The following is an 18,439-nucleotide window of genomic DNA, read 5'->3' as shown; positions in this document are numbered from 1 at the left end:
AATGGCCCAATCTCAGCTCACTGCAACGTCCGCCTCCCAGGTTCAAGTGATTCTCCTGCCTCAGCCTCCCAAGTAGCTGTGATTACAAGCATGCACCACCATGCCTGGCTAATTTTTGTATTTGTAGTAGAGATGGGGTTTCATCATGTTGGCCAGGCTGATCTTGAACTCCTGACCTCATGATCTGCCCACCTTGGCCTTCCAAAGCGCTGGGATTACAGGTGTGAACCACTGCGCCTGGCCATGGGAGGGCACTCTTAAGTGGAGGCTGCGGTGAGAGGTGGGTAACACGGTGGCTCTGAAGGATGAGTAACAGCAGAGGGTGTGGGTGTTAGGGGATACTGAGGAGGTGGGAATGTCGTGTGGAGGACAGCCTCAGGTAGCATTAGGTTGGCCAGAAGGATGGCACTGGCCAGTGGGGCCACGTAGGGTGTGAGTGGTGTTTGGTGTTGCTGTGGGGGGTGGGGGATGTGAAGGGTGGGTGTGAGAGACAGTTGACAGGAGTGAGGGGTATGTGTCCTGGCTCTCGCCCAGGCCTGGGACCCACAGTGCCTAGGGAGCTGTCTTCTATGGAGCCCACATTTGCAGGGACTGGTGACCAGCCCAGCCTCCTGCACCCTCTCTCGAAGTCTTTTGAGAGCCCCTTTCTGTAGGACCTCATCTGGCAGGGTGTCCAGAGGCAGGAGCCTGGGGCCAGGGACTGGGGGAAGATGCAGGTGGGCAGAGCAAGGGGACGGACGGGCCCCTGCTAGACAGCCCACCTTTACAGGGCAGCAATGGCACCTTCCTGCTGTCGTTGGGGGGCCCCGATGCAGAAGCCTTTAGCGTCTCCCCGGAGCGGGCAGCAGGCTCAGCCGCCGTGCAGGTGCTGGTGAGATCGTCCGTGCTGGTGGACTACGAGAGGCAGACGGTGATGACAGTGCAGGTGAGGGCCGCTTTGGGGTGCTGGGGGCAGAAGCCTCGAGCACTTGGGCCCCACAGCTGCCGCCTCCTCCCCTGCCCCCAGGTCATGGCCACAGACTCAGTCAGCCAGAGCTTCTCCATCGCCATGGTGACCATCCACCTTAGAGACATTAATGACCACAGGCCCACATTCCCCCAGAGCTTGTATGACCTCATGGTGCCAGAGCATAGCACTACTGGCTATGTGGTCACCAGCAGCATCCACGTGAGTGATGTGGACATGGCGGGGCTGTGGGGTCCCAGCAAGCAGGCATGCATGTGTGAGTGTGAGAGTGTGTGTGAGTGTGTGTATGTGTGAGATGGGGGTGGCCATGAGTGAATCCAAGTGTGATAGGGATTCTCCCTTTGTGTAAGGAAGCACGACAGCTCTGTCCCCATGAGTTGCATGGGTGGTGGTGCGTGCATTGCCTCTGCACAGCTCTCTGTCATATCTCTGCCTCACAGGCCATGGACCCAGACACAGGCGCATGGGGCCAAATTACCTATAGCCTGCTCCCAGGAAACGGGTAAGGGCTCAGGTTGGGCCATGGGCAGGTGGGTGAGCAGGGTCCAGGATAGCTGGGGAAGACCAGAGGCACTCAGTTACATTTCAATTTCAGATAAATGAGGACTGATTTTTTAAAATAATGAATATGTTGCATATACCACCTGGGATATGCTGGAATATTTGTTGCTGTGTATCTGAAATTCACACTGAAGTGGGCATCCTGTGTCTGTATTTGCTAAACCTGGCCCCTCTGAGCAGGGCAGACCTCTTCCAAGTGGATCCCGTCTCAGGGACAGTGACAGTGAGGAACGGCAAGCTGCTGGACCGGGAGAGCCAGGCCGTATACTACCTGACGTTGCAGGCCACGGATGGTGGGAACCTATCCTCCTCCACCACGCTGCAGATTCACCTGCTGGACATCAACGACAATGCACCCATGGTCAGCAGCTCCTACAACATCTTCGTCCAGGAGGAGGAGGACAACGTCTCTGTGATCATCCAGGTGTGAGCCCGCCTGGACCTGGTGGGTGGAGACCAAGCCTGATCTGTGGGCACGCTGGCTCTGGGTAGTCAAGGCTCTGCTGTGTGACCCTGAGACAGAAACTCAGAGTCTCTGGGCCTGTGTTTCCTCTCAGGACATGAAAAGAACCTTACTCTCAGGGTCATTGGGGAATAATCTGATGACTTGTGTGAGGAGCTCAGCTCTGGGCCTGCCACAGAGCAAGCCCTCAAAAACATACATTTATTTTTTATTTACCCCCTGGCCCCATTTCAAAAAGGACTTGAGGTGGCTTAAACGGTAAGATAAACATATGAAAGAAATAAGAAAAAAAGAGAAAATAAGGATGGAGTTTGTTAAAGGCACAAAGGTAAAATTAGAACCCAGTGCTATGGAATTGCTCAGTGAACAGAACTGAAGGAGTGAGCTTCAAATTCTGTTCTGAGCTTCGTGGTGGCCAAAGCAAAAAGGGGAATGAGATCAGTGGCCAGGTTCACAGAGTTCATGAGATAAAAAGCCACTCATGGCTCCAGAGAAACGCCGGGAGTAGCTCCTCCCCTCGTCCTTCCTGAGGAGTTGGGCAGCTTCGCCCTTGCGGCATCTGAAAGGGGGTCTTGTGAGAAGTGAGAAACCAGGTCCTCAGAGGGGCAATCTGGTGGCCACAGAGCCCTCCCATCTTTCCGGGACTGTGCAGTTTCCAGAGCATGTTCCCATCCCTGATCTCTTGACAAGCTTTTGAAGCAGATGGTCTAATAGTTCCCATTTCACTGGAGACAACAGACTCAGAAAGGTTAAGTCACTTTCTATGGTTATACAGCTAGTGAATGATGGCACTGGGGGTACAGCCCAGACCTCTCTGGCCCTGAAGCCTGGGCCTTTCCTCCTTCCTGCTTGGCACTTCTCCCATGGTCTAGGAGCTCCTCGAGGCAGGAGCATTTCCGGTCTGTCGCTGTACTGTGTTGCCCAGCGTGACTCCCAGGAAGCACTCGATGAATTAACTGGCCTGAATTCAGGGCACCAACAGATAAGCAGACAGGGTCAGGCTTTTGGAAAAAAACCATCTCCAGTTGCTTTCAAAGGATGCATGTAATAAACAAGATCCCAGCAGAATGAAATGGAGGAGCTGAAGGAGGGGACCCGCAGGGAGGAAGGGAAAGAATTGGTTGAGACAGAGTGGTCCATCTCTGGGTTCAAAGCCACATTTGCTGAGCACCTACCCAGTCTTTGGTTGGGCCCTGGGTCCTCAGAGATGAGTCCACCACCATTCCTGCCCCCAGGCAGCTCCCAGTTAGCCGGTGGGCGTCAGAAAGTCACCCACCTGTGCTATGTTGAGGCCCAGGGAAAGCACCAACCTGGCCTGGAGTTAGGCAGGGAAGGTGTGGGGGTGAGGGAACAGAACCTGCAAAGGCCTGGTGGCACAGAGGAACCTGCTGTGTTATCCATGTTGGTTCACCCGAAAGGCAAGCCAAGTGCGCCTTCAAGGCCCTGGAGGGCAGGAAAACACACACACACACACACACACACACCCACCCACACACACACACACACACTCTCTCTCTCTCTCTCTCTGTCTCTCTCTCACAGACATAAAAATTGGGTGAAGAATCAGCTATTTTAAAAATATAGCATTGACGGCCAGGTGTGGTGGCTCACGCCTGTAATCCCAGCACTTTAGGAGGCTGAAGTGGGCGGATTACTTGAGGTCAGGAGCTCAAGACCAGCCTGGCCAACATGGAAAAGCCGTCTCTACTAAAATTACAAAGATTAGCCGGTGTGGTGGTTCATGCCTGTAATCCCAGCTATTCGGAAGGTTTAGGTAGGAGAGTCACTTGAACCAAGGAATTGGAAGCCGCAGTGAGCTGAGATTGGGCCATTGCCCTCTGGCCTGGGCAACAGTGAGACTCCACCTCAAGAAAGAAAGAGAGAGAGAGAGAAAGAAAGAAAAGAAAAGAAAACACAGACCAGGTGTGGTGGCTCATGCCTGTAATCCCAGGACTTTGGGGAGGCCAAGGCAGGTGGATCATGAGGTTGGGAGTTCAAGACCAGCCTGGCCAACATAGTGAAACCCCGTCTCTACTAAAATAATACAAAAAATTCACTGGGCGTGGTGGTGGTCACCTGTAATCCCAGCTACTCAGGAGGCTGAGGCAGGAGAATCTCTTGAACCCAGGAGGCAGAGTTTGTAGTGAGCAAGATCGTGCCATTGCACACCAGCCTGGGCAATAAGAGCAAAACTCTGAAAAAAAAAAAAAAGAGGTAAAAAGTATACCTATAGCACTGAAGTAGTCATTATGGGAAAATCAGAATCTTGGACTTCACACTTATGAGTTTAATACTTTCCTTGAATGTCTACAACTTCCTGCTCCCATATCCCCCTTCCTGCCAGAATATCAGCAGCAAAAGGGCCTGTCTTGATCAGCTGTATTCTCTGCACCTGGAACAGGGCTGGGCATGCTGTAGGCCCACAGTAGTCGTTTGTGAGATGAGAGAACGGCCTCAGTGCTGAAGATCTCAGAAGCTCTTGCAAACTTGTGACCTGAGCCCCTTAGATGAGAATCTGAGGCTGGGAGATGGGCCCACTGGCTCCAGGTCTGATAACTGCCTACATGGGCCAGCTCTGGAGAGGACAGTCCAGCTGCAGGGGAGGGGCTGCGGGCTGGGAGTGCTGATGGCTGATGGCCAATCCCTGCTTACCTGCACAGGCCCACGACAATGATGAGCCGGGCACCAACAACAGCCGTCTGCTCTTCAGCCTGCTGCCTGGCCCCTACAACCACAACTTCTCCTTGGACCCGGACACAGGGCTCCTCAGAAACCTGGGGCCCCTGGACAGAGAGGCCATCGACCCCGCCCTGGGGGGCCGCATCATGCTGACAGTGCTTGTGTCTGACTGTGGCGAGCCTGTCCTCAGCACCAAAGTCAATGTCACCATCACTGTGGAGGTACAGGCTGGCTCAGCCAGGGCCGGATGGCTGGGTGGGCTCCGGGGACTCCCAAGCTGATGGCCAGCCCCTCCAGCTTGAGTCAGTCACACTTTTGCCCTCTGCAGCCAGCCTGCCTGGGTTACAGTCCCACTCACTCATATGGCCCCAGGCAATACTCAACCTCCCTAGGCACTCAGGCCCCTAGTCTGTAAAACCGGGGTGAAAAAGGCTAAAGGTTAAGCCAGTTAATGAATTGAAAGTGCTTGGTAGAGTGCCCGAGCTACGGAGAGTATCAGTAACTATCAGCTCTAATTGTCACTCCCAAAGCCCTACCTGAAACCCTCCCGCCACCATTGAAAAGCAAAGGGGGGGGGTGAAAAGCAGTATTGCTGCTGTATACTGCACATCAGGGCATCCCCCAAGGTTGGGCTGGTTATTACCATTTTGTTTCTATCTATCTGTCTATCTATTTTGAGATGGAGTCTCACTCTGTCGCCAGGCTGGAATGCAGTGGCACGATCTTGGCTTACTGCAACCTCCGCCTCCCAGGTTCAAGTGATTCTCCTGCCTCAGCCTCCCAAGTAGCTGAGACTACAGGTGAGCACCACCACACCTGGCTATTTTTTTTTTAAGTTTTACCATGTTGGTTTTACCATGTTGGCCAGGATGGTCTCGATCTCTTGACCTCGTGATCCACCTGCCTCGGCCTCCCAAAGTGCTGGGATTACAGGCGTGAGCCACAGCACCCGACCCCCTGGTTAACTTTTTAATTTTTGTTGCCCAGGCTGGTCTTGAACTCATGAGCTCAAGCAATCCACCTGCCTTGGCCTAAGTAGCTAGGACTAAAGATGCATGCCACTATGCCTGGCTAATTTGGCTAATTTTTAAAATTTATTTTTCATGGAAACAGGATCTTATTGCCCAGGCCAGTCTTGAACTACTGGCCTTAAGTGATCCTCGGATTCCCAAAATGCTGGGATTACAGTCATGAGTCACTGCACCTGACCTATTACCATTTTATTGATCAAGCAACTGAGGCAGGGCTGGGTGCAGTGGCTCACACCAAAAATCCCAATACTTTGGGAGGCCAAGATGAGAGGATTGCTTGAGCCCAGGAGTTCAAGACTGGGTTGGGCAACATACCAAGACCCCATCTCTACAAAAATAAAAAATTAGCCAGGCATGGTGCCATGGACCTGTAGTCCCAGCTACTCAGAAGGCTGAGAAGGGTGGATCGTTTCAGCCCAGGAGGTTGAGGCTGCAGTGAACTATGTTCATGCCACTGCAATCCAGCCTGTGAGACAGAGCAAGACCCTGTCTCAAAAAAGAAACTGAGGCACAGAGAGGTTCAGTACCTTGCCTGGGGGAGTCACAAAATGGGGTTGTGACTCCAATCAATCTGGTTCTAAGGCTGCCACCAGCCCACAAGTCACCTTCCTCTGGAACAGTATTGTAACAGGTATGCACATAACCCTACATCCTCTAGGGTTGTGCAGTGCACACCCTGCACCACTGCACATAGTAGCCCTGTGTCCCTTGGATTGGGATGCACCATTTTCACGCAAGGATCAGAGAGTAAGACCTCAGAAATAGAGAAACTGAAGCAGAATGAGACCTTGCTGGTTGTCCTTGGGGTGGGAGGGCTGCAAAGAGAGAACTTCATTTCCTGAGTGAACAGATTTCTTCACCTCTGTGAACAGTCACAATTGCCCTATTAGTGGGGCTACTACCCCATTTTGCAGATGAGGACATTGAGGCCCAGAGTGGTCAAGGATACACATGAGGCAGAGGTGGAGCAAGATGTGACTCAGCACTCTCAGCCACTCCTGTGAGCTAGGGCAAACTTGAGAATGCAGCTGGTCTTGTGCATGGAGCCGTGATGCCATCTCTGGGAAATGAGCAGTAGAAAAGACATATAGCTAAGGTGGAAGAAGGTTGTCTTCCAAATGTTTGTCTAGGGTTATTCAGAAAAACAAACACCTATGATGTGACCCACAAACCCAGGAAAGGCTGGAGTACTCAGGGCATTCCCCCAAGCACATGCCAGTGTTAGGGGACAGAGGGGAGGGCAGAGTCACCTCCAGGTTGTGACAACAGTTGCAGGGCTCCAGCTGTGCCTGATGGGCTAGGGCTGGCCACAGAGGTGAGAGCCAAAAACAGCCAGTGTCCGAGGCAGGAGCAGGTCTAAGCTTCTGCAGGTCCCAGAGCCCAGCTCTGCCTGAGCACAGAGCAGGTGTTGTGGGCTCAGTTGTATGCAGGAGGGACAGGGTAGGATGGGACAAGGGAAAGTGTGGGCCTTGGAGCCTTCATGGACACATAATGGTATTGGTACCAACACAATAAATCCAAGAGATGGGAATCAAGCTGGACCAGGCAGGGTCGCAGGGGGACCCAGAACTGTGCTTCCAGAAATCAGAGTCTAGAACAGTTCTGAGCTGTGGTCAGAGAAACTTGGCCTTTCATATCCAAGGAGGCAGGCAGGGCTTCCTGAGGATGGATATGTAAGGCCCAGCTGCCACTACAGGCCCTCGAACCCCAGAGCCCGTGTGACCCGGGCAAGTTCCCTCCTCCCAGAGCCTGTTTCCTCATCTGGGGAGTGGGCAGTGAGGTCGGAGGCACTGGTAGAGTCTGTGCCTCAGAGCACAGGGATTATTGGTTTCTCAGATTGGCTCTGGGGAGGGTGAAATGGATCCAGGGACGCAGACCTGTCTCTGCCTGCAGGACATCAATGATAACCTGCCTATCTTCAACCAGTCCAGCTACAACTTTACAGTGAAGGAGGAGGATCCAGGTATGTGTTCCCTGGGTCAGGAGAGGCACTAGGGCTGGGGCCCAGTGTGTCTTTGTTAGGGTGGACCTGGAGTGCCAAGAGAGGCGAGGGCAGAGGAGGCTTCTGATGGTGGGGCCACGAGTCTGTCTGAGCTCTGTCCCTTGTCCATAGGAGTGCTAGTGGGCGTGGTGAAGGCCTGGGACGCAGACCAGACGGAAGCCAACAATCGCATTAGCTTCAGCCTGTCGGGGAGTGGTGCCAACAACTTTATGATCCAAGGCTTGGTGCTGGGGGCTGGGTGGGCTGAGGGCTATCTCTGGCTGCCCCCGGATGTGAGCCTGGACTTCGAGACACAGTCCGTCTTCAACTTGACAGTGAGTGCTGAGAACCCAGACCCCCAGGGTGGTGACACCACAGTATATGTCCTTGTGAATGTGGAAGATGTGAACGACAATCCCCCCACCTTGGATGGAGCCTCAGTCCGGGACATCCGTGTGGCTGAGAATGGCTCGCAGCATGGCCAGGTGGCTGTGGTTGTTGCCTCGGATGTGGACACCAAAGCCCAGCTGGAGATACAGCTTGTGAACATTCTCTGCACCAAGGCCGGGGTCGATGTGGGCAGCCTGTGCTGGGGCTGGTTCTCAGTGGCAGCCAATGGCTCTGTGTACATCAACCAGAGCAAAGCCATTGACTACGAGGCCTGTGACCTGGTCAAACTGGTTGTGCGGGCCTGTGACCTCACCACAGATGCCGGCTTCCAGGCCTACAGCAACAATGGTAAGGCGGCCTGGTCTTACAGGGCTTGGCAGGCCACAGCTAGGGGCTGAGTGAAGAAGCCTGGGCTTCTTCACAAGGTCTGGGCTCAGATCCTGGCTCCAGCCCTTTCCAGTTGCAAATACTGGGAAAGTCCCAAATCCTCTCCAAGCTTCTGTCCAGTGGGGTTGGGCAGTAGGTTGGCTAGGAAGAATCAATGAGAAGATCCATGTAAAGCATTTAGTGCAGTGCCTGGCATGCAGTAGCACCGAATTAATGACATTATTTTGCAAGATGCTGTGAAAGAAAGATCACACTTTAGAGCCAGATGTGTACTTGTATCCCACTTCTGACACCATATGGCAATAATAACCACATTAACAGCTAGCATATGTTGAGTCCTTATGACAGCCAAGAACTGCACCAGGCACCTTATAAGCATTTTTGCACTTCTACATAATCCATGGGGTAGGTGGTCCCTATCAATTTTAAAAAGGAGTGTGGGCATTTAAACAACCAGCTTGCATAGTTAGAATGTGTCAGTGTAATGTCATAGGTGGGATCTACCTAGGCTGGGCCCAATCCTGACCCACCTGACTATTGTTGTGTGACTTTGACAAGCTGCTTATCTGCTCTGAGGTCTAGGATGATACTCCCATCCACACAGGCTACAGAAGACTGAGCAGACATTCTGGGTCAGGGGCAGAGGAGGGGTCTGACTCGGGGAACACATGGGAGAGAGGCTGTGGGGCATGGGGTTGAGGCCCAGGCTCTTTGGGTCAAGCTCTTGTCCAGAGCCAAAACCAGCTGACCTTGTCTCCTAGGGAGTCTCTTCATTACCATTGAGGATGTGAATGACAACGTACCCTATTTTCTGCCTGAAGATAAGACTTTTGGTAAGCAGCAACCCTGTTCACACACACATACCCCTGCTCCATGAGGTCACCCTTGGGCAACCCCCACAGACCATCCATGGGCTCCAGGAGGGCCTTTAGAAAGGGGGGAAGGCCTCTAATCCTGCCTCTTCCCAGGGCTGCAATAAGAGAGGACATTGGAGGATTTTTTTTTTCTTTTTCTTTTTCCAGTTTTTTTTTTTTTTTTGAGACAAAGTCTCACTCTGTCTCCCAAGCTGGAGTGCAGTGGTGCAATCTTGGCTCACTGCAATCTCTGCCTCCCAGCTTCAAGTGATTCTCCTGCCTCAGCCTCCTGAGTAACTGGGATTACAGACATGCACCACCATGCCTAATTTTTGTATTTTTAGTAGAGATGGGGTTTCACCATGTTGGCCAGGCTGGTCTTGAATTCCTGGCCTCAAGTGATCTGCCTGCCTTGGCCTCCCAAAGTGTTGGGATTACAAGCATGAGCCACCGTGCCCAGCCAACATTGGAGTTTTCATTCCAGCTCTGCCCCACCTAATGTCTAGCCCTGGCCCCCAGGCCTTTCCTCTCTGGGCCTCCATTACCCCGTGCGGGCCTGTGACCTTGCCTGTGACAATGGGAGGTGGCTGACTTGCTAACAACTGGCCCAGTGGTGGCTGTAATGGTGTCTCTTTTGGTAGAGCAGTTGAGGGCAGGTTTAGGGGAATGAGCCCTGAGCTGCACTCCGGGTGGGCGGTGTCCCGACCCTGCTGACCCCCTTCCCATTCACACCTGCAGTGATCATCCCTGAACTCGTGCTGCCCAACCGGGAGGTGGCTTCTGTCCGGGTAAGTCCTTCTGTCCGAGTAAGTCCGGATAAGTCGCTCCAGCCTTTGTTGGTCACATTAGCCCGATGGGACACAGGGCTGAGGCCTTCAAGCCTTTAACGGTAGAAAGAAAATATATGGGCTCCAGCATATCAAAAAGAAAACCCTAGGAGGGAAACCAACACCGGTCTAATCAATGTAATCAAACTTCACTGTGTTAAATGTAACATTCATAAAAATGTCATGACCATAAATACTACTTGCAGTCTAGGTATTTTTTACTATACCAGAATTCTTGAGTATTACTGAGAACTCGTAGCCAATTGTAAATTAAACGAGTGCTTTGTCATTAAATAATTCCTAGAGCCAACTCATAAAAAGGCTTTCAGCTGTTTATGGTGTTGGCTGTGAGCGACTTTATTAGGGGTGGTGGCTATGCCATGTGTGGGGGAGGCCTCCCACACCACTGAGGGCTGGGCCTGGCTGGGCTTCTTACTGACCTGGAGAGCTGCTTTCCCTCTCTGGGACTCTGTTTCCCTCTTCAACAAGAATCTGGCAGTTCCCAGAAGGTGAAGCTACTCCCTATGCTGTGGAAAGGACATGGGTACAGGAGATGGACAGGGCTGGCCTTCCCTACTTAAAGCTGAATGTAAGGACAGGGTCTCTCGGAGCCTCAGTTTCCTCTTGTAAAATGGGGATGGTAATCCTCCCTCTCTACATAGAGACAGTAACTGTGTGACTTTCAAGCCTTACAACACTTTCCTAATCTGCCAATTTTGTTCTAATGTTATGAGTTTGGCCACTGCAATTTTCTTTATTTCTTGTTTTTTTAAGACAGAGTCTCACTCTGTCACCCAGGCTGGAGTGCAATGGAGCAATTTCGGCTCACTGCAACCTCCACCTCCTGGGCTTAAGCAATTCTCCTGCCTCAGCGTCCCGAGTAGCTGGACTACAGGCATGCACCACCATGCCTAGCTAATTTTTTTGCATTTTTAGTAGAGACGGGATTTCACCATGTTGGCCAGGCTGGTCTCCAAATCCTGACCTCAGGTGACCCACCTGCCTCAGCCTCTCAAAGTGCTGGGATTACAGGCATGAACTACTGTGCCTGGCCAGCAATTTTCTTTAAATAGACTCTTTTTTGAGACTAAAGCATCGGTGTTGGCCTATCCTCAACAGTAATGCCAGTGGACTGGAGGCTCTGTGTGCTAGATAAATTTTTCTCTAAAAGGCACTAGAATGAATAAAAATGTTTATGTCGCCTCCCTAACCAGCTTCATTGTCCACTAGGGGAATTGGTACTTATATTAGTAAGGAAATGAGGGGTCCCAGCAGAGGTGCTTAGGAAATCTGAGCATCACTGTGTGTGTGTGTGTGTGTGTGTGTGCACGTGCACATGCGCTAGTGTGTGTGCGAGTGTGTATGTCCAAGTGTGAATGTGTGTGTGTATAAGGGTGAGTGTATGTGAATGCGTGTGACTGTGCCTATGTGGGTATGTATATGTGACCGTGTGTGTGTATGAATGTGTGTGTGACTGTGCAAGTGTGTGAATGTGTGTGAATTGAGTATGTGTATTTGTGATTGTGTGTGAACTGAGTGTGTGAGTTCATGTGAGGGTGTGTGTGTCAGGATAAGTGTGAGAACTGAGTGTGAGAGTGAGAGGATTAGTGTGTGAGGTTGTGTGTATGTGTGTGTTAATGTGTGTGTGTGTGTGTGAGTGTGGCAGTGGAGGGGTGGGGGAAGCAGAGCAAGATTTCCACACCTGAGGGACTTTGGGCGGTGATCTGTTTAGAGGTCGGGGACAGGGGCAGGGACTTATCCAAAGCAGGCACACAGCTTTTTGAAACCATTTGCTTATTTGGTGCGGCGTGGGGATGGTGGATAGAGATGGTGAGGACCAGCCTCCCAGGCCACCTTTGCCTGTTGGGGTGGAGGGATGCCTGGCCTGGCCGGGCCCCCAGATATTGTCCACTCTTGCTCCCAGGCCAGAGACGATGATTCAGGGAACAATGGTGTCATCCTGTTCTCCATCCTCCAAGTAGACTTCATCTCTAAGGATGGGGCCACCATCCCTTTCCAGGGCTTCTGGATCTCTACCTCCTCTGAGGCCGACGTGTTCACTGGGAGCATTCAGTAACGGCGGCAGCCCCTGGAGGGAGGGTCAGGGAGGGGCTCGAGGGGAGCTTCCAGGCAACAAGTCCCCCATCCTGAAGGTTACAAGGCTCCTGAGGATTCACCTTGGGTTCAAAGACTGACCTGCATCTCCCACCTTCCACAGGCCCGTGACCAGCCTTGACTCCACTCTCCAAGGCACCTACCAAGTGACAGTCCAGGCCAGGGACAGACCTTCTGTGGGACCTTCCCTGGAAACCAACACCACCCTGAATGTGAGTGCCAGTCCCACCTCCAGCCCTCAATGCCCTCTGTCAGCCCCCAGGGTCCCTCATGCCCCATCTCCTGCACACCCTCTTCCCCCAGCTCTTCACCGTAGATCAGAGTTACCGCGTGCGGCTGCAGTTCTCCACACCAAGGGAGGAGGTGGGCGCCAACAGACAGGAGATTACTGCGTAGGTCTGGGGATCCCGGGAGGGAGCCGTGGGAAGAACAGGGTGTAGGAGCCTGGTCTCTGACAAAACCTTGATGGGATGTCTCTCAATCCTGTTCCTGACCCACATTTGACCTTGTCCCTGTCTTTAACCATGTACCTTAACCTGCACCATGTTTTTGCATGTCCCCAGAAGCCCATACCCAGCCAAGGGCAGAGGGAGGCCTTGGAATAGGGCTGCCATGTACAGTTGTGAAGGCTGTGCACTGCACAAGGGCACTCTGCATGCTAATCTATTAACCCAGCTCCAGAGGAAGAGATTTCCTCTTGTAATTTGCATGAAGTGCTACCTACTCAGCCAACAGAGCTGTCCAGAGGAGGTGCCCCTTTCTCACTCACACAATTCCAAATTCCACTGGCATAGGCCCCTACCCTATGCCCTACCCTGTGCCATAGGGGCTAAGGCTCCTACTCCAGGCCTCTGTGACATCTGCTCCCTTTGCAGGGCTCTTACCCAGGCGACCAGGACTACAGTGTACATTGTAGACATTCAGGACATAAATTCTGCAGCTCGGTGAGTGCCCAGAGACCTGGAGGTGGGGGTGAGGGGGAGAATCGGTAGCAGGAGGGGCCCGTTGGGTGGTCCAGGCTGCTGACTCTTCAACTCTGTCCCCTTCCAGGGCCCGAGCCAACTCCTACCTTGATGCCTACTTTGTCTTCCCCAATGGGACAGCCCTGACCCTTGATGAGCTAAGCGTGTGAGTAGGGCTGCCCCTGGGGCAGGCGTTAGAGTGAGCAGGAAGTCTGGGGTGTGCCAAGGTCCCTCAGGCCTAAGTGGAGTTCTGTGGCCAGGATAATCCGGAGTAATCAGGACTCGCTGACGCAGCTGCTGAGGCTGGGGCTGGTGGTGCTGGTGAGTGCGGGCAGAGTGGGGTAGCAGGTGAATCTGAGGGGCCCCCACAGTCTCCCTCACACTCATCCTTCTGCAGGGTGCCCAGAAGAGCCAGGAGTCAGACCCATTGAATCAGCTCATCAGTGTCATCATAGGATTGGGAGTGGCTTTGCTGCTGGTCCTTGTGATCATGACCACGGCCTTCATGTGTGTGCGGAAGAGGTGCAGCTCCCATTGCCTCCATGTCTCCAACCTTCACCTTCTCTCACCACCCAAGACATCAGGGGGTGGGGGTGGAAAGAGCTGGAGTTTAGGCATAGGTATACGTGCATTCACTCCCCAGTGACCCAGTGTGAGATCTTGGGTGAGCCACCTGCCCTCCCTGAGCCTCAGTGTCCTCATCTGTGAACAGGCATGACACTAGATTTCTTAGTGCACTCATGGAAGCGATGTGTATTTTACACCCAATGAGACACACACTATGCATTTAATAGATGCTGCTGCTTTTTCCAACATATATAGAGTCAGCAGCCATATGTGGGTTTGACTTCAAGCTTTGTCACTGGCTATGTGACCTGCAGGAAATCACTTGCCTTCTCTGGCTCTTCTACCCACTGTAAAATAGAGCTAAAACTCGCCTCCCAGGATCTTGCGAAGCCACACTCTCAGGGCCTCCACTGGGCATGCAATAGGTGTGCAGCAACAGTGTGACCCCCCTCCTGGTTCCCCACAGCTACAACCGGAAGCTTCGAGCTATGAAGGCCGCCAAGGAGGCCCGAAAGACAGCAGCGGGGGTGATGCCCTCAGCCCTCCCCATCCCAGGGACTAACATGTACAACACTGAACGGTAAGCAGGGATCAAAGGCTAGGTAGGAGGCCTGGTGGGGTGGCAGAGGGCCAGGCCACCTGACCAGGCTTTCTCTCCAGAGCCAACCCTATGCTGAACCTCCCTAACAAAGACCTGAGCTTGGAGTACCTCTCCTCCTCCAGTGACTTGGACTATGTCAGGTGAGCAGTACCCCTCACAGCCATGCTAGGTGGTGGTGGTGATACAGGTAGTGAGGGTGATGATGATGATGGTGGTGGCAATGATGGTTATGAAGATGGTGTTGTTGGTGGGAGTGATGGTGTTGGTGGTGATGGTGGTGGTCATGGTAGTGGTGGTAGTTATGGTGGTGATGGTGGTAAGGTGATGGTGATGGTCACGAAGGTGATAGTGGTGACGATGGTGATGATGATAATGATGTTGGTGGTGATGATGGTGTTGGTGTTGAGGTGATGGTGGTGATGATGACAATGATGATGGTGGTGGTGACGGTGTTGAGGTGGTGATGGTTGTGGTGGTGGTGATCGTGGTGGTGGTGATGGTGGTGATAACAATGGTGTGGTCTTCATGATGGTGGTAGTTATGGTGGTGGTGATGGTGGTGAGGTGATGATGTGATGGTGGTGGTGGTGGTGGTGGAGGTGATGGTGATGACAATGGTGTGGTGGTCATGATGGTGGTAGTTGTGGTGGTGATGGTGGTGAGGTGATGGTGACGGTAGTGATGGTGATGGTGGTGATGTGATGGTTGTAGTGGTGTTGGTGTTGAGGTGATGGTGATGGTGGTGATGGTGGTTGTGATGATGGTGATGGTAATGGTGGTGATGATGTGATGGTGATGGTGGTGGTGCTGGTGTTGGTGTTGAGGTTATGGTGATGGTGGTGGTGGTGGTGATGGTGGTGACGGTGTTTGTGATGACAGTGGTAATGGTGATTGTGGTAGTTGTGATGGTGATGGTGGCGATATAGGTGGTGATTCTTGGGCACTGTAAGGGAGGGCTGGGCCTGCCAACATCTGCGTTCCATCACCTCTCTTACAGCCTCAACTCCCTGGATGACAACTCTGTGGATGTGGACAAGAACAGTCAGGAAATCAAGGCAAGATGGGAGATGAATTGGTGTCTGGAGATTCCAACTTGGGTTCTTCTGTGGAGGGGTTCAGGACAGAGCTCGAGGGAGCCGCTGTGGACATGGGCAACTCTGCTTCTCAGCACCAGGCCCCAGGAAGCCCTGTGGCTTTGGAATGGGGTCTAATTCCTGCTCCTCCACTGGTTCACTGTGTGACCCTGAGTGCATGCTTTCCTGCCTCCACTTTCTCAGTTTTTTCACCTGTAAATGGGGATGGGAACATCAGCCATGCAGGGCCAATGTGAGGATTAAATAAGGGCAGGTGTAAGAACCACTTGGCACAAACTCAATTTGGCTCAACAATCTGCTTCCAGCCTTCCTTGGCTGTTATAGGAAAGCCAGCTGGGGGTGAGGGGAGATCTAGAGGGGAACAAGCATAGTCTAGAAAAGGCGAGAAGTTGGGCTCAAACAACATCTGTTCAACAGGTAAGTTGGTTAGGTGAGATCAAATGTTCACAGCCTGGCCTGCTGTGTAGGAGCACCTGAAGAGCTCTTGAAAAATACCAATGCCCAGGTCACACCCAGGCCCATGGGTGCAACATTCTAGCATTTTAAAGACCAAGAGTTCTGTTTCTGATGGCCCATGTGGAGCCTGGGCATGGACCTGTTATAAAAGCTGCCCAGAGGGTGCAAAGGTGCAGGCACGGTGGAGGCCGCTGGAGCAGGTCAACGGGCTGAGTGCGGGGTGCTCCTGCACCTGGAGGGGTGGGTCTCTGGAAACAGAAGGAACCGCCCTTTCTCCTTCCCACTTTGAAAGCCACCTCTGGAGGAGATACTAAGGCCCACTGGAGCTGTGACAGTCTGAGGTTGTGTGTGTGTGTTGGGGTGATCCACTCACATTTTCCCCCAGTATGGGTTCTGGGCTTGGCCAGGTCCCTGTTCATCAGGGGCTCCCACCCTGACCTCATGGTTCAGAATTTGTTTCCTCTGAGGACTCCTTATGTGGAAAGATTTGGTCAACTGAAGCCTCTCTTGGTCTTTAAAATGATAGAGTGCTGCACAGGGGCCCAGGTATAACACAGTGAAGGGAATCTGGCACAGAAGCCTCTGGATGGGCCCTAGGTATGGTTGTATGGGTAATAATGCAGGCAGTCAGGCAGTGCTGGAGGCCTCTGGGTAGATGCTAGGAAATGGTTAGCGGCCAAAACTCTAATGAACGTATCTGGGAAACTGAGGCAAAGGAACAGTCTTGTCTGTTGGCGTTCATAGCCTGTGGCAGAGGCTGATGCTGGTCCAAGGCTGAGGGAGTGGAGTTAGGGACCCCCTGAGGTGTGGCTGGATCTGTGGACTGTGGAGGGGCAGCGAAATAGGAGAAAGGTCTGGAAAGGGAGTGGGGACAAGTCACTGAAAGTCTTCAAAGCCAGAATATTGCTCAGACTTTCTCCTGGGAGGGCAAGGGGTTGTTCTATTTCTGAGAAGCTGCCCAAGGCTCTGCCCCCTCTAATGCAGCAGTGAGTGAGTCTTAGGGGTCTCTGGGCAGGCCCACAAGGCCACGGGACCTTCTTGGGAGCTGTCTGCCCCCTGCTCTCCCGTGGCTGGGGTAGGGGAGTGCAGGTGGATCCTTTTCCCAGGAATCTCTTGGTGCCCTGACTTGTCTAAGCTCCATACATGTCTGTGTGGCAGGTGTGAGTAACTGGAGAGATTATCATTCTAACTTCCCCAAATAACGAGCAAGGAAACTGACATCCAGAGAGGGGTACTGACTTGCTCACGGTGGGACAGCTTGCAGGGCAGGAGCAGACCAGAACCCACGTCTTTGGTCTCTGGTAGCAGGTCATATGATCCTGGGTGTCAATGAGCCTGCAGCTTTCCACTCAGGGTCTGCCTTGAGGGCTCTGAGGAACACAGGCAGAATGCTTAGCCCCTCAGATGTTCCACTGCTTACTAGGCACCAGAACAGCCTCAGTCTAGAAAAAGCCCTTGGAAAGCCCTGGGGAGGGCGGGGGTGGCCAGGGTCTGGCCCTGTGGGTGTCTCTGCAGCAGAGCAACTGAGCCTGGGGGCCTGGCTATTCCACAGCAGGGGGTTGTGTGTGCGCGTGCGCACGCACACACACATGCACAGCATGTCGCAGGGCGGGGTGGTGAAGAGGAAGGGTAGGAAGAGATGAGTGAGTGAGTTCCATGATGAACTGCATGGGCGGCATCCCTCTGAGGGCAGCAAAAAGAGACATCAAATTCAACCAGGGCATTGTCACACCGTGGACATGCTTTTGAACCAGTAAGACCAGTGGTCTGCTCCCCTTCACCAGTAGAGCTCTCTGAGCCACAGTTTCCACATCTGTGAAGAGGGCACATGTTCCCTCCTTTAGACTATTTCAGTAGGTGGCTGAGGTAATGGATGGACCTCGACCCACATGGTGCCTGCCGAGAGCACGGGGACAGGGACTATGTTGGGCTGGCTCCTTTGCACAGGACACAGGGCCCAGCATTATTCAGGACTGGGCAGAACAGCAGGGTGCCACAGTGTTGGTGGGCAGGGAAAAGGCCAGAGTTGACCCCCCAGGCACCCCCACCATCTGCATCACCACTAGCCAGGGCCACGTCTGGGACACAGCCTGGACCAGAGGCCCCAGGAGGGGCAGGGTAGGAACCCTACCAATGAGCCATTGGTCCTGGGCTTGAAGCCCACCCACTTCCCTAGGGCCTCGGGCGCTTGCCCCACCTTGCCTTGCCCTTCACACCTCCTCTCCCTCTCCCTGCAGGAGCTGCGCCATAGGCCACCATCACCAGGGCCAGATCCAGAGCCCCTGAACCTGGTGCTGTCAGGACGCCAGGCAGGTGTGAGTGGACAGCAGCTGGAGGAGCTGTCCTACACCAACGCTGGCCTGGACACCACGGACCTGTGACAGGGGCCCCCACTCTTCTGATTCCCCTTGAAGAGGCCCCACCACACCCTCACAGCACCTGTCTCCCTGGAGATGATAATATATCCACGCTGCCCTGCCTACTCCTGCTTTTGGCCAACCACGG

At 53.2% G+C, this 18,439-nt stretch overlaps 1 protein-coding gene across 5 annotated transcripts in view; it reads left to right on the top strand.

Annotated features, from left to right (window-relative positions):
• Window positions 1-18,414, top strand: part of CDHR2 (cadherin related family member 2) — a 41,304-nt gene extending 22,890 nt beyond the window's left edge. For all 5 annotated transcript variants that reach the window (XM_008990346.5, XM_054251905.2, XM_078364676.1 and 2 more), the window contains 20 exons: window positions 770-925; window positions 1,007-1,168; window positions 1,408-1,469; window positions 1,709-1,952; window positions 4,652-4,891; window positions 7,595-7,664; window positions 7,815-8,420; window positions 9,221-9,292; window positions 10,052-10,101; window positions 12,065-12,213; window positions 12,359-12,467; window positions 12,559-12,647; window positions 13,131-13,199; window positions 13,306-13,383; window positions 13,478-13,538; window positions 13,615-13,739; window positions 14,251-14,364; window positions 14,445-14,525; window positions 15,382-15,439; window positions 18,172-18,414. In XM_008990346.5, the coding sequence (XP_008988594.1) occupies window positions 770-925; window positions 1,007-1,168; window positions 1,408-1,469; window positions 1,709-1,952; window positions 4,652-4,891; window positions 7,595-7,664; window positions 7,815-8,420; window positions 9,221-9,292; window positions 10,052-10,101; window positions 12,065-12,213; window positions 12,359-12,467; window positions 12,559-12,647; window positions 13,131-13,199; window positions 13,306-13,383; window positions 13,478-13,538; window positions 13,615-13,739; window positions 14,251-14,364; window positions 14,445-14,525; window positions 15,382-15,439; window positions 18,172-18,315 (2,739 nt within the window). In that variant the 3' untranslated portion in view covers window positions 18,316-18,414. The remainder of the gene's footprint in view (window positions 1-769; window positions 926-1,006; window positions 1,169-1,407; window positions 1,470-1,708; window positions 1,953-4,651; window positions 4,892-7,594; window positions 7,665-7,814; window positions 8,421-9,220; window positions 9,293-10,051; window positions 10,102-12,064; window positions 12,214-12,358; window positions 12,468-12,558; window positions 12,648-13,130; window positions 13,200-13,305; window positions 13,384-13,477; window positions 13,539-13,614; window positions 13,740-14,250; window positions 14,365-14,444; window positions 14,526-15,381; window positions 15,440-18,171) is intronic.
• The last annotated feature ends 25 nt before the right edge of the window (window positions 18,415-18,439 follow it).

Source organism: Callithrix jacchus, chromosome 2, assembly GCF_049354715.1.
Source record: "Callithrix jacchus isolate 240 chromosome 2, calJac240_pri, whole genome shotgun sequence".
Classification (NCBI taxonomy): Eukaryota; Metazoa; Chordata; class Mammalia; order Primates; family Cebidae; genus Callithrix; species Callithrix jacchus.
The sequence above is the reverse complement of the archived record's forward strand: the minus strand, read 5'-3'. Positions and strand labels throughout refer to the sequence as shown.